Here is a 22,714-nt window from a genome sequence, read left to right as displayed (position 1 = left end):
CTTTTATAGGTTTCATACCCATTTAAGTTGGTTCGATTTTAAATATATTCCACGATTGAAGGCGCATTATGAGTTAAATGTTACATTGTGTACAATAAAGGCCTAATTCTTTTCTTTTTTCCATGGTATGGAAAAGAATATTTTGATTTTTCACGTTTTTTTGTTAAAAAAAAGTTTACTCCATTATATAAAAATAATATCATGCTAAAGAGGTATTTTTTATTTAATTATGACGTTATTGCAGAAACAAGTGGTAGAAAAATATAACTTCAAGCGGGAGTAGAAAAGCGGGAGTAGAAATATTTCTCCATAAAATAGAAGATCCGCCACTGATCAATGTAAAACGAAATCTATTTATTAAAGCAAACCGAGGTTTTCCGATGAGAATCTATATATAGAACCAGAACTCGATTTTCATTGGTTGGCCGAGTAGTATATAAACCCAGCTTGACTCTATGTCAGGTCTCTTCAGATTTTAACGCAACCAGAGAGGAACCCGTAGAATATTTGTATACAAATACAACAAACCCAATCAGCTGATTAAGTTTAAGGTATTGCATTGCAAATTTTTTAAACTTATGAATGGGAAGTGTTTCAATATATGCAGAGGAGGTTATATTAACATTAGGATAATTAATGCATCCGTTCTAACGATGATTAACGGTAAGCGAGTGGCGAGTGGTCAGCGCCGGTGATGCGGAAACTGTAAACAATGCAATATTTTAGTTTTGTTCATTTATATGCGATCATCTTTTAATTCTCTAAACACTTTGCAACATTAGAAAATGATGCTTGCAGTTAAACCGTTATTGCCAAAAAAAATTTGCAGGTTTTTTTTTCCATATAAACTTGAATTTTATACTTACGTAATTTTTTTTGTTATATCTATGAAGAAAATTAGTGCTTGGCTTAAAATTACTGTATACTTATTTTACTGGTTTAGACACAATGATTAAGACCTTGCTCATTTTTTAATTTGGTTTGCAAAAGGTTCATGTTTAATGCTTGCCAAACATATGACGATGTGAATTTGAGTCAGTTTCTAATCTTTTTATTTTGTGTAGAACTTTTTACATAAATTGACAGAATATTAGTTCTTAAGATTTCAAAAAAAAAAAATCATTTTAATTGGAGTTAAAAATGCCGCTATTAATTTTAGAGAAAACAATTAAATATCAAATCAATCATATTAGACAGCAGAGGAAAATTTTGTAATTTTCTGCAAGTTTTATGTTAAGTTATTGCTTTGCAATAATGATATGGAAATTAAAATCATGTTTAGAAATTGATTATGGTAACCAAAAAGAAATATGGCATCATATTACAAGAAAATATATTTTCATGGTACTTTTACAAATATAAAAAATATCCATTTTTGTCATTAATTTGCAGTAAACAACCAAAATGCCAGAGTTGTTGAATGGGAGAGCCACCAATGGGAACTCTAACTACAAAGAAACCCCATACTCTCCTGTGCATGAGTCAGAGTATGGGGAATACCGAAGCCTTACAGAGCGCATGAATCGTAGGATACAGTCAGGGGATCCCTGGTACTCCCTCGAGTTCTTTCCTCCCCGGACGGCTAATGGAGCAGTCAATCTAGTCAGCAGGTCAGTGGCGGAAAATCAGGATTTTTTAAGATAAAGATTGGAAAACTTGTCAATAAACAAATTGTTTTTTATTTGATGAGGTAATTCTAAACATTCTGATTAATTTATTTCATAAGCAAAATTTTCATTTTAAACATGTTATAATATTTATCAAAAGCAGATATCATTACATTCAATTAAAGTACTGTCCCTCAATTTGCAATTAATAATTTAAAATCAATTTGAAAAGAAAATATCCTCAAATTTCCTAGATGAAATAAGGTGAAAGGATATTTAAAAAGTGAATAAATGTTGAGCTATCCGAAGTGGTGTCTATATGTTCAGTGTTTGTCAGAGCCGTCTCTAAAAACTTTTTCATTTATTGGAAACAAAAATTAATATTTATAATTGCATGATAAATTTTAAAGATTCGTATTTCATTTTTAAATAAGAATAAAAACATTAAAGGCAATTTACTTTATTTACATTTTCCCGTGTATTTGTCTGTGATAAAACTATGAATCAATTTTGTAAGGTATTGTTATAGTCCATTACTTTTCATCAATGACTATTTGATATTTAATCATACCATTGCTGAAGATTACCGGTACATAAATATAAGTAATGAGGAATCGTTCTTAAGTTTGAATATTATGAGGTGATCAAATACAGTTGGGCGTGATCAAATCTATCATGAATCCCTTTGAGCTTTATTGGAATTGATTACACCTGAACGTATGTGATAACCTCAATCATAATGCATAAAAAACGATTCCTTGATTATTCCTTGATTAATTCAATTATCTAAAGTAACTGTATTATAATACATGTACATCATTCAAATGATTTGTTTTGATTATTCTTTGTTTACCTATTAGATTTGTTATTTATCCTTCAACTTGACATGCATCGCAATAGTCACTACATTAAGCTATCATGCAGCTAGAGCATGAAAAACACGTACTTCCCTTTTTTAGTTTTTAAATAGATTTCTTGCTATAAGAGTGCAGTAACCTATTTTTGGTGACTTTTTATGAACAAATCTATATGAACTGTTGCAAGTGTGTACATTATGCTCATAAATGTCATCTGTGCACAAATTTTATTGCTTTCCATTCTAAGTGCAGTTTATATAGCATTTTTGAAAGTATCAATATTGGTTCCATGCTGGTTAATCGTGATACTACTACGACCTTCACCTTGTTTATAAATGAAGTCCATGAAGCATGCAATTCAGTAGTCATTTAATCCTGCCATCTGTACTAAGGATTTAAAGAATCAAATTAAATGTCAGTGGAATTAAAAAGAAAAAATACTGTTCTGTGTTTGATTTTACTGTAGAATATAATTTCTGTACCTGAACTTTATTTAAATATTCATTTGTGTATACAGATGAAAGAAAAATTAACAAAACATTTGTAGCGATGCTGGATTATATTGTATGCAGTCAATTGGTATAAGAAATATAGATTTAATTGAAAACACAATTAATGCATTAATTCTTATCCTGGTAACATGTTTGTTGTACATTAAAAGGGTTTTCTGAATGACTGTGTAAATTAAAAGTATTTGTTTGCAAATCCCCTTAGTACGGTATTCAGCCTAGCGTTACATTTGGTATTTTATGTGTGATAAAAATAGCTTAGAGTGTAGGGAAAATCCACTGTGTTATCAGCGAGGCCAACAAAATATTTGGGTCATTTCCTTATTGTACCTGTACTTATGAACAGATCTGAGTTGCAAAATCACTACATGTATACAGGACAGGATATGACATTTAGTTCTTATTTAGTGTCCAAATGTATGAATTAAGGGTGACTTTCAATGCATGTGTAACAAAACACTAAATTCATATAGTTTTTATCAAGCCCCCCCCCCCCCCCCCCCCAAAAGCCTATAGAGTAAATCTGGTGAAAGTTACCAATTATCAATTTAAGCACAAAGTGCATATTTATATCACAAATATGGTTGGTTACATAACTTAAATTGAAATACCCTGAATTCAAGCATTTATAAATGTGCAATATATCATCAAGAGAATTCAAGTATCAGTTGTTAACCTATTTTTGTGATTATTTAGGATAGAGAGAATGAGTGAGGGTGGCCCAATGTTTTGTGACATCACATGGCACCCTGCTGGTGACCCCGGAAACACGGAGAAGCCCACAAGCTCCACTTGCATGGCAGCCACAATGCTGAACTACTGCGGGGTGGAGACCATGCTTCACATCACTTGTAGCAATCAGGACGAGGATGGGTTAAAAAGGAACCTTCAAAAGGCAAAGGACATTGGCCTCAAGAACCTGTTGGCCCTGAGAGGAGGTGAATATAAGTCAGAGCAAGATGACAAATATTAAAAGATCATTAATGGAGGCTGTATGAGTAGCATGGAATTTGATGAAAGGAGTATTATTTTAATAACACTTAATTTTGCTCATGCATGATTGGTATAAAAAATGAAATTTGTAGACCCTCCAGATGGTGGAGACACTTGGAAAAAGCAGGAGGAAGGTCTAAATTATGCCACAGACCTGGTCAAAGTGATCAGAAGAGAGCATGGAGACCATTTCACCATCTGTGTAGCTGGTAAGCAAGTTCGTTTGCCTTTGACAAAATAATTTCTTTCTCTCTATTTTTTTTTTTTCAAAAGTAAATGCAAGGTAGGTAATTAAATGTGACAGACAAGGTTAGATTGTTTAAGCTATTCAAGAAATTCTTAAATTTTTTATGGCTTAAGTTGGATTCACATGCAGATAAAGATCAATTATCGAGGGATTATCAGATAATATACTCATTACTATACTAGTATATTACTAATAATGAGTATTACTGATACAACTTGTAAAGCAATGTTTTCTTTCATGCTAACATTTTTATCCAGGATATCCTACCGGTCATCCAGAGAGTACATCATATGGAGATGATTTACGACATCTGAAGGAGAAAGTGGATGCTGGTGCCGATTTTATAATTACACAGTTATTTTTCAAACCTGAGACTTTTTTCCAATTCTTGCGTGATTGCAGAGAAATAGGAATCACATGTCCAATTATACCTGGTGTTCTGCCCATTCAGGTAATAAACCAAATTGGATTTTTTTCTTAGATTTTTACCACTCAATTTTTCAAGGAATTTTTCATTTTGGTCCAGTACATAGAAAAATTTTACCCTCATTTCATTATTTCTTATCTGTTTTCCATTACTACAAGTGAGAAACATTTATAATGGCAAAGGCCCTTTTAATATAAAAATGTAACACGTAATTCAATATTGGGCCAAATCTTATTTAAGTGTTAATTGCACAAGGGCTGAAAATACCATGTATACATTATCTACATAAGATATCAGTACATGTAGGTCAAGTCTGAAAAAGAAATTGTTTCGGAATCTTTTTATTTATCATATTGTTGATGTGTTATTAGGCTTACCAGTCACTCAGACACATAGTAAAGTTGTCCCGGTTAGAAGTTCCAAAGGAGATTCTAGATACCATCGAACCCATTAAAGACAATGATGAAGCAATCAGAAACTTTGGTGTGGAACAATGTTTCCAAATGTGTCGAGAACTCCTGAAACATGAAGATGTACATGGTGTTCACTTTTACACACTGAACAGGGAAGTGGCCACCATTGAAATTCTCAGAAGACTTGGTATGTGGGTTGAAGAACCCTGCAAACCTTTGCCATGGAAACAGACAGCAAATTATGTGCGGTGTAAAGAGGATGTGAGACCAATCTTTTGGAGATCCCGACCAAAGAGTTACATTCACAGAACATCAAACTGGGACGAATTTCCAAATGGCCGATGGGGTAATTCCTCAGCAGCTTCGTTTGGTGATCTCACAGACTACTACTTATTTTACTTGAAACACAAGACTCCAAAAGAGGACCTCCTCAAGATGTGGGGAGAGGAACTGAACTCGGAACAAGATGTGTGGGATGTGTTTCACTGCTACATATCTGGTTGTCCTAACACAAAGGAAGTCAAGGTATTACAAATGAAAGTCTTCTGACAATTGAAGACTTGTTTAAGTGCATTTGTGGAACCAAGTCAAAATCACACAAGATTAGAAGAAATTGTTTACATTTTAAGTCATATAATGATTTTCTTAAACTTGTCATATTCCTCTTGGATATGTTTATCGGCAATTTCTTTTCAGAGATTTCACTATTTTTTTGTTCATCTGATTTTATGTTGTTTAAGGTTTGCTCTATGCCTTGGAATGACGAAGAGTTGTCTCCAGAAACTAATTTGATTAAGGAGCAATTAGAAGCCATCAACAAACGAGGAGTGCTAACAATCAACTCGCAGCCAAACGTCAATGGGGCTCCATCTTCTGACAGCAAGGTGGGATGGGGGTCACCCAATGGCTATATCTACCAGAAGGTAAGAATTTGTTTCTAGACTACTTATATATTTTATTTTATACATTCAATTGTTCAAATTGTCAATTTTTGAAATGCATGTGAATTTCCTTTTTTTATGGCAGGCTTATCTGGAATTCTTCACCACAAAGGAAAATGGCATTGCCTTGAAAAAAATTCTAAAGAATTATCCTCAAGTGAACTACCACATTGTGAATAAAAATGTAAGTGAATAAATGGAATTATCTCCTATTGTAGTACATGTATTTATTGTGTTAAAAGGGAATCTTTCTTTTAAAAAGAGAGAGGTCATAATTTTTTTTTCTCATTTGTAGGGTGAAGAAGATACAAACTGTGATCTCACTACTCCAATTGCAGTCACATGGGGAGTTTTCCCGGGGAAGGAAATCATACAACCCACAGTTGTAGATCCAATAGCTTTCAAGACCTGGAAGGTAAATAATCAGTAATATTGAAGCATGTTAGCTGCTTCTTTTTAAGATTAGCTAAACAGATGAGTATAGACTCATAATGACTGTGCATATGATTTCAGTTATATATGAAATGTTTACAAATTTCTAGATCTGTAATTTTAATCTATAGGATGAAGCCTTTGAGCTGTGGAAACATCCCTGGGGTAATCTCTACCCTGAGGGATCCCAGTCCAGGAAGATAATTGACCACATTTTTGACAGTTATTACTTGGTGAATCTAGTAGACAATGACTTTCCTAAGGACTCTTGTCTATGGAGAATCGTAGAACAGATGTTGGAGGCTGGAAGACAGACATCATCAGTGGAAGAGATGGATGTTAATGGACAGTGGTAAGGAAAAACAATATTTTAATCAATCAACTGGAATTAAGATGATCTCTTATATGCAGTCATTAATATCAATATACATGTACTAAAGAAGTGAAGAACATTTTATGTCCTATTCTTTAACTTTTTGGTTTTGGTCAGCAAGTGTTTTCTAATTAATTTGTATTAATCATTTTTCAGAGTGAAAACATCCTGGAGTTATATAATTCTGTGTGAATCAAAAGATTGTGTTTATTCAGTATTTTGTGACTTTTAAAACTTGAATTTTAAGAGTCTATTGTCCTTGTAGTTTATTATTCCTCGTTTCCTTTTGCATATTTTTATGGCCTTTCTAGTATTAATCTTCAAAAGCTTTTTCATCAGAATTTTTTTTTCATGATTTATTTATGGGCTAGTCAAATCTAAGCTTTATTAATGTTTTGCAAATCTTTGTCAGGGGAGTAATCCCAGATAGGCCTGCACCTGGTAAATAAGTGCTTATTAAATGTGAAGTTAACGTTCCTTGCTAGTACACACAGCCTGTACATGTGATAAAGAGAAAATGGCATTTCCATTCACATAATGAAATATATTTATAAAAATTCATCTATTTATTTTATCTTTATTAAATTACATGACTATGTGTGTAATATTTTATTCTGTTAAATTTGTAAATATCGTTGTGCAAGATTTAAATGTGGTCATAATACTTGATATAATATAATGTTGACTACGATTCAGTTTGAGTATGAATTTTTATCTTCTAACTTGATTTGAATTCAAGATTCATTGTGTGTGATTTGCAAGTAAATTGTACTTGTACTGATGTGTTTTTGGTTTACTTGTTACATATCATTATGTATTCATTAATATTACAATTTACAGTAGCAACATGAACGAGTCCCAGACAAACTATGTATTATTTGCTGCATTTGTATCAATTATATGCCCACTATAGTCTGTCCCAAGATATTTTTGCCGCATATTTCCTGGAATTATTCGATATTTATAAATACCTCTTGGTTCAGATGATGTTCATTCAATAGTATGAAAAAATCTCAAGATTTCCCCTTTGAAAGCCCCCTCTAGCTTGTCGGGTATCGATACACGGCTAAAAATAAAAGGTCTATGGGGTTTAATTTAATAACCACAGAAATATTTTGCAATGCCCAATAAATATTACTATAAAAACTACTTGTTTGTACAAATGTATTTGATACTGTGTTATACAATTGTTTTTTTTTTTAATGTATCATATGGATATTTAAAATGATTTATTATAAGAATTACCTTATTGATACATGTACATTTGCCATATGCATATAAAAATAAACATCTTGAATTTTAATTTTGTTTTTCTTTAATACAATCACAGGTAGTATTCACAGGGACCAAGCCCATTTTGACATTAATTTCAATGTAACCATAAATAAAGATGAAATTTGTGGTAATGGCAAAACAGCCTTAACAGGATTGGTCCCAGGGTATTTATTTAGTGAATATCAAAGAGATATAAATTATATACTGGAAGTGCTTTTATGTGCAGCAAAGGATTCATGTTATCAAACATACATCTAATGATATAGAATTTTAAAGACTGGTCTTAATAAAGGGACACAACTCTGTTACACAGAATTTTGTTATTTTGTTCATTTTTTCGTAGCTATGAAATATGTTATTGACTCAACAGATATAACAATATTTAAAGATTTTCAAAATTGTATTTTTCTACTAGAGAAGCCTATTAATTAATATCAGTACTTCAAATGTTATAACCGTGCACATGGCTTAAATGATCGGTTGAGTATTGAGCAACACTGTACACATTAAATATAACTTTGCAGAAAAACACTAAAAAAGCAACTTCTTCAAATTTATTTTTAAAATATATATATTTGAAGGCCTAATTTTAGATAAATTAATTGATCATATACAGGATGTAACAAAGAGGGTGAGAATGACCCCAGCGCACTTCTTCCAATTGATTTGGCAAGAAAAAACATTGGTCTAACAGAGAGAGAGACTATTGAAGAAATTCTCATTTTAATATTTAACCATTTTGGTAGTTCAAAACCACTCATAAATACAAGGGCATCAGAGACACTTCATTGTCAAGGAATTCTGATCCCCCTATAGATACCCTATACATTGAGATATAGAGTTTATATCGACGCATTGTACAGGGGACTATATGGAAATTGGAAATAGTGAAGGAGGCAGGTAAAGTTTAAATATTAAAAAGAACAGCTTGATTTTACAATACTATTTTCACCCAGATAATTTTCTCCTATATGTGTAATTTTTATGTAAAGTTGATCCCACCCTCTAAAATTATAATTATAGCTCTAACTTTGACACTAAGTGTTAATTCTAATATACATACCGGTATGTGAAACATCCTCATACATGTACTAGATTCTTTTTAAAATGATTTAAAAGATTCCTTTTGCTGTCTGTTTAAAATACTGTACAATAGCTTGCTTCTAAATAATTAAAAAAAATTCAGCCCTTATTCTTTAGAAGAATTAAAAAGTTATATTTATTTCTGTGATAAATTTTCAACCACTTTAATGTCAGACCCATTTGGTAGGATTTGAACAGAATTAAATCTATCAGGAAAGTCATGTAAAAATTTTGATATTACGAATGATTTCTAAAATACACTACACCCTATAAGTACCATATATAGTTGATTTAATTTTTATAAAAATGATTATATCTTCCCTTTGAAAGAGGACTGGTCCTTTTTTTTCAACACATTATTGAATCTTTTTTTAACACATTATTGAAAATTTAACGTTTTCAGATAGTCACTTGACAAAATTGATCAGAAAAGCTTAGATGAGCTTTCAGCTCAGTTGAGCTAAAATGTACAATGAACTTTTAGCAATTACAGAAACTATAAAATACAGGTATACATGTAAACTATCACATTTATCTCAAAAATATCACAGACAGAGATATGGCATGTCTTGCATGCTTAAACAAAATAAATATGATACTTTCCACAAAATATATATGAGTAGAATGTACACGATATTATTTATCACATACAGAGTGTATACTTGTAGTATGATAATTTTCCAGTATAAAAAAAGTGGAATGGTGTTATGGCATACATACCCAATGCAAAGTAACAAAGCTTTAACAAGTGCTCATTAGGGACCCAAGAAAAGCACTATGCTTGAGTTTTTTTATGGCCTTATATATGCAAGTACCACAGCATTTACTCCTCTTCTACCAATTGAATTAAAACAGAGGTGAAGTCTATGATGTCATTCTGAGAAATTCTTGTGATCCTGCTCAGCTCTTCAATCATCTACAAAATTGCAACATTGAAAACTATTATTTCATGCATCTTTGTTGGAATTTGTAAACATATTTAGGGTCTTCCGTCTTCAGCGGAAGACCCTACTATTATTCTATTGTTTCTTTTTCACTTTTCTTATTATTACCGGGTATTTTTATTCTTTTTTTGTCTTACAAATTCTGTGCAGGCGATTTCTCGAAGAGGGCTCATTCGATTTTCTTCAAATTTTAAGGGTTAATGTGTTGGCATCTGAAGTTTGTACCACCGTTTCAATTTTTTGATAATCACTTCCGGTCGGAAGTTATCGTCCGTTTACGATTTTTAAAAGTCAATTTTGTCGGCTAGAGATCCAAAAAACGAATAAAGATATAGGGCTGAAATTTTCAGTGAAGATAGACATCAATTTTACCTGTTGCAACATGGTCATAAAAACGTCTGTCGTCACTTCCGGTCGTCACCGGAAGGAAAGATAAAAAATCGATTTTTTCAACTTTTTGCTTTTAATATATTTTTCTAATGGGTTGATAGAGACTCTTTTACTGATTCAGAATATGTAATTTGTTTTGATATCGATTGATGTGTTCCCGAGATATTAAGCATCAAAGTCCTGAAGCGAGAGTCTGAGTAGCTCGGTCGTTAGAGTCGTGGACATGTGCCCAGGCGACCTAGGTTCAAGCTTCGGGTGCCGAAATGTTTTTTCCTTATTTTTTTGCGTTGATTAATAATTTAGTCTTAAAAGTGAAGGATTTTATCTCATTTATTCAAAAATCGGACGGAAGACCCACTCGTTGCTCGCAAGGAGAACGATCTAGTTTTATCTCTAAATCTTGCCAGTCCAGACTCTGATTGATATACCAGACTGTAACTGTCAGACTACTTCTTAATTGTATTAATAAATGATGACTACTTTTTAAGATCCAAAATAATGAGTTTAAATTAAATACATAAAAAAAAGTCATTGGGACTTCAAATTTTACTCACTTAGACATATCAATGGTAAATTCTAAATATCAAGATATCAAAGTTCAACTGTATTATGTTGGCTCAGCTTTTATGGATATTCCTTGCATATGCTTACATGTAATATACATGAACATAGAAAATGCAATTGTGAAAAATAAATGCCACAACTTGCACCAACACCATTTTTGCTAGCCAAGGGTTTCTGATCCGCACTGCTCCTCAAGAACAAGATTGTGAGGAGCGTTGGGGATCAGAAACCATTGGCTAGCGAAGATGGCACAATATAAGTATTCAATGAAAATGATATATCTTGTGTCTGTTTTATTTTATATTACAGTATTAAACAGAATGAGTTAGTATCAAAATTAAGCTACACTGACTATCTTGTACATACATGTAAATGTAAACAAATAATACCTCATCAGCTTTGTCATGTTGTACCATGAAAACTGCACCACCTATTATAGATGCTCCGAGCAAAAGTTGGTCTGCTTTCACTTTTTGAAACTTTTTTCTAGAAGAATAATAATGTACTGATTCACATAAAGTAAATGGCTTAAAACTAATGTTGCTGGTAAAAATAAATCATATTTTCTTTCTACAAATCAAGAAGTTCCATTAAAAAAAACCCACCTTGTTCCAGTAAAAAAAACCCCACCTCCTGTCCCTCTGATATCAATAATTTTTTTTTTGAGAGAGAGAGAGAGAGAGAGAGAGAGAGAGAGAGAGAAGTAAGGGTCAAGGGCCCATATTTAGTTATTACTTGTGCTCTGTTGATTGTATACTTGATGAACAAGTAACTTCAGACAAAATCTTGTAAAAAGCATGGTACTTCAAGTACAGCAAGTCTAATAGCTTGGTTGCAACATAGTAATAGGTTTTCACTTCTGCTTCCGTGTTATTGCAACCTAAAATATAGAATCAATACATTCAAGGTCACTGCACACCATTACATACAGGCAGTTATGTGGTAAGGTCTGATTAAGGCTGGACCAATGTACCGGTATAAGAAACTAGACTACATTGAGATGGTGACCATCTCAAAGGTCCCCGCTTACATAGTGGACAATAGGATGAAAATAATTTCAGAGAATTTTGCTTTCACCTTGACCTATAACTTTGAAATATTCCAGCTGGCATAGAATTTCTAATACAATCTCATTACCCCTTACATACAGGCATTTTTGTTCAATCTGAACAGATTAACCAAATGGGAAATAATCTATGGTCTAAAACTGATTATAGAGAGATCTGATATGACCTTTACATTGACTTGATTCACATTAACCAAAGAGCTCTGTTTAAGTAAAGAATTAGCTAAAAAGGACTAAGTGGAGAGTATATATATGCTCTTAAAAAAGGTTTATTATTTGATCTGATATGATCTACAAACATCATTCAAAGTCACTGCATACTCTTTGATCAAAGGCACCATATGGTGAAGTATGAGCCAGATTTGAGCAAAGGGAGAAAAGATATGCTCCAGACATGGATTTTATTTATAATTCTGCTATGAATTTAACCTTAGACCTAGAAACATAGTTCAAGGTCACTGCACACCCTTTACCCAAAGGCACTCTGTGGGTGACATATGAGCCAGACTGGGCCAAGGGGAGAGAAGATATGCTCTGGACAAGCAATCTTGGATGGACAGATTGATGGAAAGATGGACAAACAGATGGACAGACTGATCACTATAGGGCACTTGCAGAGTGGGACCCTAATAATTTTAAAAAACTGATTTAAAACAGATTAGCTACAACCTTCACATCTGACATAGAAACATGGTTTAAGGTAATGCATACCCTTTTCACACAACCACTAGCTATTAATGTAAACCAGGTAGGGCAAAGGAAAGAGAATACAATATTAAGGGTTTTTTTTAGATCAGATTTTACCTAGAAACTCCATTCAAGGTCACTGTACATTCTTGTACCAAAAGTGCTCTGTGGGTGTATGATCGAGCAAGATTTGGACAAGGGAAGAGAATACATGGCCTGGACAAGGATTTTTCATACAATGGAAATATTTACCAATAGTTTCATGTGATTTATTCCTTATAGATAAGCAGGATAACTGAATGACCTCTAGAGTCTGCTCAATTGTGACAGCTCAATTAAGTTTATGTTAAGTTTTTTTTTTAAATAAAAGACAGTATATATTTATTGTCGATTTAGCAAAGTATATCTTTTAATTAAATAAATAATTTGATCATTTGACCACTGAAATGCCAATTTGTATAAACTCATTTCATCATAATTTTGAAATCCATTCTATTTCAATGTATAGATCAAAACCAATCTGAATGAATAATACAGTTAGATTACCTAATATTTCGAGCATAGTTTCTATATAAACAATAGGTGTTGGTTCTGTTACTTGAAATTTCAGAGTCTTCAGCACTCTTAGCTCTGATTGAAGAAGACTTTCTGATGCATAACGGTAACCACAGTCTCTGAGAAATCGTTTGGCTCTGTTGATGGAGACTACCTGAAACAAAAACGCCTGATAGGCAATGACCGCAATGAAAAAATATTGTACACAATGTACAAATGCAATGTACAGATTGCAATGCATTGAAATATCAAATGCTTAAGCTTCCTCTTTTACCATGAATCTCCTTGTATTTATATTGTCATATCATACATTATTACGTTCAAACTTCAAAGTACATGCTCTTTCAATAGGCTTACACATATAATACTTCAGCAATAAAAATTAAAATTTTATAAGTCAAAAATGAGTTTTATATACTACCACACATACTTCATCTCATACACCTGGTATATCTCTGTCAGAAATCGTACCTTATAGTGTGATGTTAATTTACTGGCTATCTGGCAGCAGGACACAATACGAAGCAGAACTTGGTTTGACACCCCTTCCTGGATCTTTTGCCATTCTTTCATTTGCTTTTTCTTTGGTAATTTTAAGACATGATCCCGCAAATCCCGAATGTGATTGTACAAAAACCTGAAAAAACCCTGATATTTACCAGTAACATGTTCCGGTATATTTGATGTAAAAAAAAGAAAACTCCATAAACCATCATTAGTTTTAACTTATAATGCTATTCTATTACTAAGGGTATTTATCAATGAAAATTATGATTGATCATTTTTTCATAAACCCCGAAAACTTTTAAAATAATCAATACATAATTTTAAAATGTAAGGATCCCGTAATTAGACAACACGGAAATGGTGACCATCTCAAAGGGCCCCACTTTAATACCCCAATAATGGACATTAGAATGAAAAGCATTTCAGAGAATTTTGCTTTGACCTTAAACTATAACTTATAAATTTTCCAGCTGGCATAAAACTTTTAATCCAGTCTCATTACCCCTTACATACAGGTATATTTTTGTTCAACCTGAGGAATTAAGATTAAGCAAATGGGAAAAAATCTAAGGTCTAAAACTGATTTTAAAAAGATTTGCTATGACCTTCATAAAGTCACTGCACACCCTTAACCCCCAAACTCTGTTAATGTTAGAAGGAGCCAAATAGGGCCAAGTGAAGAGCAATATATATGCTCTAAAAAAAGAATGTAGCGTGATCCAATATGACCTTGACACTTGACCTACAACAACATTCAAGGTCACTGCACAACCTTTGATCATGTGTACTCTGTGACTGAAGTATGGACTAGATTATACCAAAGCCCCTGAAAAGGAGAAAAGATATGCTCCAGACAAGGATTTTTCTTATAGTTCTGCTCTGACCTTCACATTTGACCTTGAAACTTGGTTCAAGATCACTGCACACCCTTTACTCAAAAGCTCTGTTTATGTAAAGTATGAACCAAATAGGGCCAAGTGGAAAGTATATATGCTCTGAAAAAAAGAATTTTTGCACGATCCAATATGACCTTGACCCTTAACCTTCAAACTTCATTCAATGTCACTGCACACCCTTTGACCACCCTTTGACCACCCTTTGACCAATGGCACTCTGTGGGTGAGCCAGATTGGACTCACCCACAGCATATTTAATTTTAATATTTTCACCCAAAATATTGGGTGAGAAGATATACTACAGACAAGGATTTTCCATAATTATATTTCTGTATAATTTATACAAAGTTATTACTATTCTTGCTTACCTGTCAAAAAGCTCAATGGCCAGATATTTTGCCTCCAGGGCTATCTTCAGCTTTTCAGCTGCATACATAATGGTTTCCACAGCATTTAGTTGCTTAAACAATCCCTTAAAAAATTCAAAGTAGCATAATTTGGACATTCAGTGTTAATATTAACTTAATAAGCATAAATCTCTTGTACAGCAATAAAATCAGAACTCGATTGATCTTAAGTATCATCTAAATACCAGGTCTACATGTACATGTACATGTAACAAATACAGTAGAACTCTGAATGTAAAAAACAATATGAAAATGGCCAAATTTTGTGTTCTGATCCTTGTGCTGGACTTCAGTTTATAGTAGAGTACGTATCAAGACCAATTCAAATTACACAGCTAAGATTTTTGATACTCTGAAACATTCAACCTTGTGTTTTGCTGTATTTGGTAAGTCACTGTCAGCTGATGCTCTATCAACTGAGCTACATCTGACGCCAGAATTGAACTGGTCTAACAGTCCACAGCTCTTTAGGATCCATTCGACAGCTCCCCACTAGGCCTAATGAAAAGCTGTCAGCTGTGTATTTTTTAAATCAACATACCTGTTTTGAATGTGCTTGGTTGATAAACAAAGTATTTTTCTTCGCCAAATTTATCAGCCAATCTTGTAAAATTTCCGTTTCCATTGCAAATTCATGATTAAAAAGAGGTTCAATTGGAGACGCAAATATATCTCTCTCCATCGCTGAAAAAGGAGTAAAAACTGCAATGGATTAGCTTCGGTTTATTGTTTTAAGTGACATGTGAATAAAAAATTCATCAGAGCAGACAGTGTGTATGTTGTATTTAATGTAGGCCTAATATATAGATGACTTACTCAATCTGTTTATGGTATCGTCTGCTTAGACCATCGGGATTTTCCGGTCGGGACTTTTTAATCTTTACTGTTAAAACCATACATCCGGTTTCAGACGACGGAGGATCTGCGATTAATGTTGATATTTTTGCGAGGTAAAACTGTAAGATTTGTTTTAGTTTTTTTATATGTATGCATAGATATTTTGAACATTATAACAATACCTTCCTTGAAATTAGAAATGTTAAGAAATAGAACATTTGATAGAGTCAAATAACACTATAATTATTTATTGCACTCAGAGACATAAAAAACAAATATTATGAGCAGACCTTATGATATCGCGGTAGTTAAATCATTTTGACGAAAAATCTATCAATACTGAAATATTTCCAGAAACTAATATTATTGTGAATTTCCTCTATTATATACCTCAATGATGTTCAGCGTACCTCTGTTTACTATGTCTAAAAATATCCCGACGACAAATGTCAATATTTCAGCGTGCTACCATACGTAAACAGAAATACCGCGATACCATAGAACCCGCGATATGATAGGAAACAAGTATATCTTCGTTAAACCTTATTGCTAAAAGAATTGAAATGATGATTTTTAAACAACCAAGGTTGATTTGTTTACGATGATACAGTGAGGTCTGTGGAGAAGTAGATAGACATAGTCTTCATCCATTGAAGCTGGCTATGCCTGTCCACCTCTCAAAAGAGAATACCGTTAAACCTAGAGCTAATAAAAAAATTTCTTATGTTTTCCTGGCTTTTTTAACGAATGGATATTGTATATGGCAGGAAAACATTAGAACCTGTGCCTTTATGAAAGCTGGAAATTCACCGTCTCAGACTGGAAGCGGCATAGTTAGGGCTAAATTTTAAATAGCTACATATTTAAACTCAATGATATGTGTACCTCTCATTCAGGAAATAACATCCTCCACTAATTGAAAAATCATTGTAATAACGTCATATTCCCTTTTGCAGATATATATATATAAGAATACACGAAATTACGTCCCCAAGAACCTGTAAATTTTAAACCATCCATGAAAATTGGCCCCCACAAAATTTAATGTTTCCACAGTAATTTTATTGCACATTTTGATAATCACACTGATAAGCAGTAATGTTGTTGACCTATTTTCTCGCAAGAATTCAAAAATGCACAAAATCACAACAGTTTGTTAGAATGTGTTCCACAGTCTGTTTATGGGATGTAAGGACCCAGTAAAGTGATATTAGTGGGCAGTAAAATCGTGGTTTTATTAACTACATGTAGCTGTGAGTGAAAAATTTGATTCAACCCATAAATATTTAAAATTGAGCCAAGAATGCCGCCTCGATGCAATTTCCAATTTTAGTAATGGCACTGGTTCTGACATTTTCCTGGCATGTCATTGACACATAAAAATCATTAAAAAAGCCATGAAAATGTCACATATTTCGGACTAGCTTAATCAATAACTATATTCCACCTTGTGTACAATCTTTTGATTGTGTAGTGACACATGTGCATGTTTTTTTTACACTGTTGATACATGTATAATTAAACAGTCAGGCTTATTTCTTTGCAGATTTTCAAAAATGTAAGATATCCAGAATCTATCCAGTATATATGGAGAAATGGGCAGTCATTTTGTCATTCCTCACCGTCTCTATATTTATGGCTAACACAGAATCCATGTAATGCAAGAATTGTTAAGTGCTCTCCAGAACCTGTGCCAAAAGTGGAAAAGCATTAGTCTGAGGGAACAGATGAAAACCAAAAACTTTTATATTATGCTAGCCTTCTTGGCAGCAACATCAATGTCCTTATGGTTGCTAAGTAATCCCACTCCTAATTTCAACACAATTGTTGCACAAACCCATAAACAGATCAACAATTTCAAGAATATCCCCAGCAACATTCGAAGCTCAAGCCAAGAAAATTTTCATGTGGATTTAAAATTACTCGGAAAGCTAGGATTTGATGTTGACCCAACTGACCCAGAGATGGTGATGAAGTACAGTGAGGAAGAATTGAAGAGGATTAAAGCAACAATTAACAGACCTGTCATTGCTATTCCAGCTCTTCCTAAATCTTTTGATAAAACGCTAATTCTTGTCAAGTCAGCCAGCAAATTTCTACCAGATGTTCCTGTTGTCATTTTTGATCTTGGCATAAGTTATCAGAAACATTTACAGGTATGCAAGGGAACAAGGAACTTTACATTTTATTAATATACCTAGGCTTTTGTATTTATAAAAAAAGATATTTAAAAACAAAAGGTTATTTACAGTTTGTTAAAAATATGTGTAAAAATGCATGCAACATTAGTTCCTATTGTATGCTTCGTTAAAATACATTGAAAAATTAGTAAGAGACTATTTTGCATAATTATGGTATTTTTTATTTTCTGAACAGTTGAGTATTCATTGCAACAAGACTTCATCCTGTACATTAAAAATGTTTGAGTTTGATGAATATCCATCTCATCTCCGAGATCTCTCTGTTCCAAGCTACAGACCCATTCTCATACAGGTGAGATATTCTTAAAAGGTTTAGTATCTGTGATATTACCACAGATACTAAACCTTTTAAGAAGATGAATTATTTACAATACAAGTATTGTACTGAATCATTTTTTTTCACTCACTGTATCATAATTTTTCACATATTTGTATACCTTTTTATGGTAGTTTTGTGAAAAAAATCTGTTTTTATATACCGGTACAATAACAAGTATATGTAAAGTACATGTTTTATTTTTGCATGGATGTTAAAATACTAGTTTATGAATATATATATTTTATTTTTCAGAAACTGTTGAATGATAATGGCACTGTGATATGGGTTGAGCCTTCAGGTTACAGTTTTATATCTGGTGATATTAAACCTCTACTGAGGAGAGCACAGGAAACTGGAATCATCGCATGGACAAGTAAAGATCCTGTCTCAACCATAACGTACGATAAAATGTATAAATACTTCAAAGCTTCGGCAGAACAGTATTATTTCTTAGAGACAGCCTATACTAACCAATTGATTCTGCACAACAGTGAAAATCTGCACAATAAAGTGATGCTTCCTTGGGTGAAATGTGCGCTGTCATCTGACTGTATAAACCCTGTAGGAGCCTCAAACACGGGGTGCACAGACAGGAAACCTTTATATCTGTACAGGGGCTGCCACAAATATGATGTGGCTGCTTTAAATATAATTCTCGGACAAGTTTTTGATTATGATGAATCAAGGTACAAAACAAAAGAAAAATTGTTTGGAATTCTAGAGGAGAAAAAGTCTACGATACCAGGTAATATGACCAGCCCAATGCCCCATATGGTTTCATTATCTAAGACTAGTTCGCATGTATTGTCCCAACATTTGTCATTCATTCTGACATGTTTATACATGTATATGTATGTATAGGTGTGCTGAATTTTAGACAATTATTTGGGATAAAATGCAATGGGTCGTATTATCTTGAACATTAAGAGGTTTCTCTGTGAGGTATTTGTTGAAAGAAGCATGGCTGTTCAAATATTTTGAATACAATGCCAAATAGCAGTGTATATTAAGTTTTGTTTGTGTGTCACACATAATGAGATGTGCAAATGACCTTGAACCAATTTTCTTACTCAAAGGTGAAGGTTAGAAAACCTCTCTTTAAAATCCTGTTCGAGGTGGCACATTTTTCTTCCCTATGTTCAGCTGGGCTACAATTTCCCCCATAAAGTGCCCTTGGATACATGGTGTGAAGTGATCTTGAACAGTTTTCAAAAATTTATGTAAAACTGGCAATAAAACCAATGCATCTGAGATTACCCTTTGAAACTGATTTGGTGCATACCATACTCTAGCTATTTAGTTTTTGCAAAGGAGTTCTGATTTTCGAATTTCATTTACTGGTATTCGTTTGCATGTATGCAATATTCTTGATCATAAATACTTCATTTCTAATTTACCTGTACAATGATTACTTCCCTTTTTCATTAAAAGCAACCTTTTGTACTTTAATTTTGCATGACAGCATGGTCTTCTTCGGGAGCTTAACATTTTTATTTTTTTTTTTATTTTCAGGGAGTCCAATGCATGCCTGAGTTTGGATGAGTATTTATTCATTGCAAGAAATGTCTTATGTTTATGGTTTGAATGGGATTGATATGGTGCAATAGTTATTGTTAGACTGTGAAATATGTTCAAATACATGATTGTATATGATAGCCAAAGCAAGTCTGCATGCGAGGTCAAAAAGCAACTTTGCAAATTTATATATTCCATTATTTACCGGTACATGTACTATGTTTGACAACAATTTTATAGTAAAACATAAAGATGTTAAAATTCTTAAAAACTTCTTGTAGAAAAAAAGGAAATACCCGGTACTGTACTCCATTCATTATGAGTACACGTAAATGCTTATATTTTATATAATATAGATAGTGTAGGTGTAGAAAAAAATTTTGATCAAAAATTAATTAACTACAGTTGTTCATATTTGTTGAATACCATTCTACTACCCCACAAGCTGAAAAAAATTATGTTTCTCATACTGTGTATTAACATTTTCAATGATTAGGGTTATTTACTGCTAAAATAATTGTAAATAAAATTCTATATTTGTCATACTTCAACAAGACGATGTATTCAGTGGTTCCCAGTTCAAACCTCTCTCCAAGTTTACATATAGTAACCCAGAACCTTTGTTAAAATTTGATAGAATCAGGTATTGTAGAAATAGTATATATATTTATTGGTAATGAAAACATATACCATATACATATATACACTAAATGTACATGAAAGGTTTAAATTGATGATTGAAGTGTAGTGTAATTTAGTGCTTAAATTGCATCTGTTGCATCAAAAGTTTTACAGTTTGCAAATTGATTTTATATAAATTAATTCATGATGGTAAGATTTGTTGAATGATAGCAGTATACTTGTGAATGTAAATTTAAATAATTGTTGTTATCTAGCGATTTCACCTAAAATTAAAAATACATGTTCTACATACCATATAAATATTCATGTATACCATTGCTTTTGAGTTTTAGTTGAATTTGAATTCACTATAATTATAATATTCATTACGTTGTACATATAAATTAATTTAATCTTAGTTACATAACAATCTGAAATGTAAATCAGTCTGATTAAAAATCAGATCCTTGATCATCTCCTTATTTTTTTATCGTCGCAATGCATATATTTATACTACAGAGTATATGGAAAATGCATGATATATATAGACATTTTAAGACGGCATGTACGGTACCAATTTTTTTTATTGTTTGTGAAGCAAAGAATGATTGTATTTGATTCAGAAGATTTCTGATAAATTAAAGGTTGCTACATTTGTAAATATGTTTGAACAGTCTGTGTTTCTCTATTTCTTGATTTCTTTATCTAGCAGTATAATGCTATCTATGGCTCCTTGTGTAGTAAAGAATTTTAAGGTGGTATTGGACACCTTTAGATATCAAGGTGGTTGAGCGAATAATTAAATTGTAAATTTGTACAATAATGTGCATTAAGAAAACTCATTTCAAAAATCATTTTTTTTTTATGTAAAAAAAAGTAAAACCGCCAAGCAGGTTTTAAACATGTAACTATGAGATCAGAAGTTAAAGCTTACATGTATAAGCTGTAAAAGTGTTTGAACTCAAATTTTTATATCGTTTCTTTGGAAGGAAAGCACTGAGGTGTTCCATAAATCCCTAAAATCCATAAGAAAATGATGTAACTGAAAAGTGTACAGGCATGGCCATTTTATGAGAAAAAGAAGACATATAATTTTTTTGAGAGGAAATAAATGAATGCATGATTTTTGTGTGGATGTGATAAGTTACATGTACATGAAGTTTTTTCAGACTTTACACACTTAGTTTTGATATCATAGCATCAGAGTAAATATGCATTTTGTGATTCACCGATTTTGACCAATAAAGATTGATTTTCAATTAGATTAATGTATAGTTTAAACAATTCAAATCTAATGTGCAATGATCAAGCTACATTTTATGTATTTTTGTTTGTCAGAATACCTTGATACTAGTCAGTTGTTTCTTCATCTTTTTTTTTGGTTGGAAAAATTGAATTTCCTTTGAATTAAGTATGACTAAAAAATGTTCTATTTGCTATTTAAACTATGGTACATTGTATTGGTCTAGTTAATCTTAATTCTAAAAATCACAACCAAACAAACTTCAAGGTTTCATATTAATAGATGGTTTGTCATTGATTGAATTATATACTGCCTATACACAAGACAGGTTCTTAATAAATTTGATAGTTACTGTTTTTTGTTAATAAAAAATGGTTAAAAGGTCTTTATTGTTTGTTCTTTTTTAATGTTTGAAGAGGAGCATATGTAAGCTCATTGATTAAGATTTTTACATGCGTGTACTTGTATATTCATGCATTTAAAGACACAACCTTATTTAGTTCCAAAACAAATTTTCACTCTCGTTAGGCATCTTTGTTACATAACTTGGAAGATCTTTTGCATGGATTTAGAATCTATCTATTCATTTTAAAGAATTAGTAACTACCAGTAGATCAAGTTTCACATATATAAACAGATCATGTACCAATGGTACTTGTCATAATGTTCAAATATTCTCCATCAGGAATACTGGGTAATAAAAAAATTTAATTTCTAGCTAAGTTGACAGAAATCCCCTACCTTCATGACTTTATATAAAAAATAGCTAATATGTCTTACAACTGTCTCTTATTTGCTTGTTTGG

At 32.4% G+C, this 22,714-nt stretch overlaps 3 protein-coding genes across 7 annotated transcripts; 2 read left to right on the top strand and 1 right to left on the bottom strand.

Moving 5' to 3' along the window:
• Nucleotides 1-407: 407 nt before the first annotated feature.
• Nucleotides 408-8,102, top strand: LOC105340188 (methylenetetrahydrofolate reductase (NADPH)). Its single transcript, XM_011446118.4, has 11 exons — nucleotides 408-551; nucleotides 1,393-1,610; nucleotides 3,670-3,911; nucleotides 4,059-4,175; nucleotides 4,471-4,664; nucleotides 5,012-5,578; nucleotides 5,794-5,976; nucleotides 6,080-6,178; nucleotides 6,290-6,409; nucleotides 6,558-6,778; nucleotides 6,956-8,102. Coding segments are annotated over exons 2-11 (1,950 nt in total). The 5' UTR covers nucleotides 408-551; nucleotides 1,393-1,404; the 3' UTR covers nucleotides 6,957-8,102.
• Nucleotides 8,103-9,938: 1,836 nt separating this feature from the next.
• Nucleotides 9,939-16,106, bottom strand: LOC105340189 (cyclin N-terminal domain-containing protein 1). Of its 3 annotated transcripts, none has more exons than XM_011446119.4 (8): nucleotides 15,990-16,106; nucleotides 15,715-15,857; nucleotides 15,135-15,238; nucleotides 13,835-14,000; nucleotides 13,355-13,532; nucleotides 11,791-11,935; nucleotides 11,445-11,541; nucleotides 9,939-10,073 (listed from the first exon to the last, which is right to left on the bottom strand). In XM_011446119.4, the coding sequence occupies exons 2-8, from the start codon at nucleotides 15,853-15,855 to the stop codon at nucleotides 9,981-9,983; spliced, it is 924 nt and encodes a 307-aa protein (XP_011444421.3). In that variant the 5' UTR covers nucleotides 15,856-15,857; nucleotides 15,990-16,106; the 3' UTR covers nucleotides 9,939-9,980. The 3 variants fall into 3 exon arrangements, with proteins under 3 accessions (XP_011444421.3, XP_011444423.3, XP_034335869.2); XM_011446121.4 differs by having other exon boundaries at nucleotides 13,355-13,517; XM_034479978.2 differs by having other exon boundaries at nucleotides 15,715-15,875; nucleotides 15,990-16,048.
• LOC105340190 (uncharacterized) lies at nucleotides 15,986-22,294 on the top strand. Of its 3 annotated transcripts, XM_011446123.4 has the most exons (5): nucleotides 15,986-16,123; nucleotides 17,557-18,166; nucleotides 18,387-18,503; nucleotides 18,783-19,275; nucleotides 20,043-22,294. In XM_011446123.4, exons 2-5 carry the CDS (start codon nucleotides 17,669-17,671, stop codon nucleotides 20,060-20,062), a joined length of 1,128 nt encoding a protein of 375 aa, XP_011444425.2. In that variant the 5' UTR covers nucleotides 15,986-16,123; nucleotides 17,557-17,668; the 3' UTR covers nucleotides 20,063-22,294. The 3 variants fall into 3 exon arrangements, with proteins under 3 accessions (XP_011444425.2, XP_065935541.1, XP_034335868.2); XM_066079469.1 differs by lacking the exon at nucleotides 20,043-22,294 and having other exon boundaries at nucleotides 18,783-20,036; XM_034479977.2 differs by lacking the exon at nucleotides 20,043-22,294 and having other exon boundaries at nucleotides 16,068-16,131; nucleotides 18,783-20,036.
• The last annotated feature ends 420 nt before the right edge of the window (nucleotides 22,295-22,714 follow it).

This window comes from Magallana gigas, chromosome 3, assembly GCF_963853765.1.
Source record: "Magallana gigas chromosome 3, xbMagGiga1.1, whole genome shotgun sequence".
NCBI lineage: Eukaryota > Metazoa > Mollusca > Bivalvia > Ostreida > Ostreidae > Magallana > Magallana gigas.
Note: the sequence above shows the minus strand (reverse complement) of the source record. Positions and strands in the feature narration are given on the sequence as shown.

Excerpts from the sequence above, each read along its gene's own strand:
- LOC105340188 (XM_011446118.4), top strand. The coding sequence starts at position 1,405 with ATGCCAGAGTTGTTGAATGGGAGAGCCACCAATGGGAACTCTAACTAC. Across the intron at positions 4,665-5,011 it reads CTGGTGTTCTGCCCATTCAG|GCTTACCAGTCACTCAGACA; the intron begins GTAATAAACCAA and ends ATGTGTTATTAG. Across the intron at positions 6,410-6,557 it reads TAGCTTTCAAGACCTGGAAG|GATGAAGCCTTTGAGCTGTG; the intron begins GTAAATAATCAG and ends TTTAATCTATAG.
- LOC105340189 (XM_011446119.4), bottom strand. The coding sequence starts at position 15,855 with ATGGAGAGAGATATATTTGCGTCTCCAATTGAACCTCTTTTTAATCAT. Across the intron at positions 13,533-13,834 it reads AATTAACATCACACTATAAG|GCGTTTTTGTTTCAGGTAGT; the intron begins GTACGATTTCTG and ends ATTGCCTATCAG. Across the intron at positions 11,936-13,354 it reads AACTATGCTCGAAATATTAG|GTTGCAATAACACGGAAGCA; the intron begins GTAATCTAACTG and ends TCTATATTTTAG.
- LOC105340190 (XM_066079469.1), top strand. The coding sequence starts at position 17,669 with ATGCAAGAATTGTTAAGTGCTCTCCAGAACCTGTGCCAAAAGTGGAAA. Across the intron at positions 18,167-18,386 it reads GTTATCAGAAACATTTACAG|TTGAGTATTCATTGCAACAA; the intron begins GTATGCAAGGGA and ends TTTTCTGAACAG. Across the intron at positions 18,504-18,782 it reads ACAGACCCATTCTCATACAG|AAACTGTTGAATGATAATGG; the intron begins GTGAGATATTCT and ends TTTATTTTTCAG.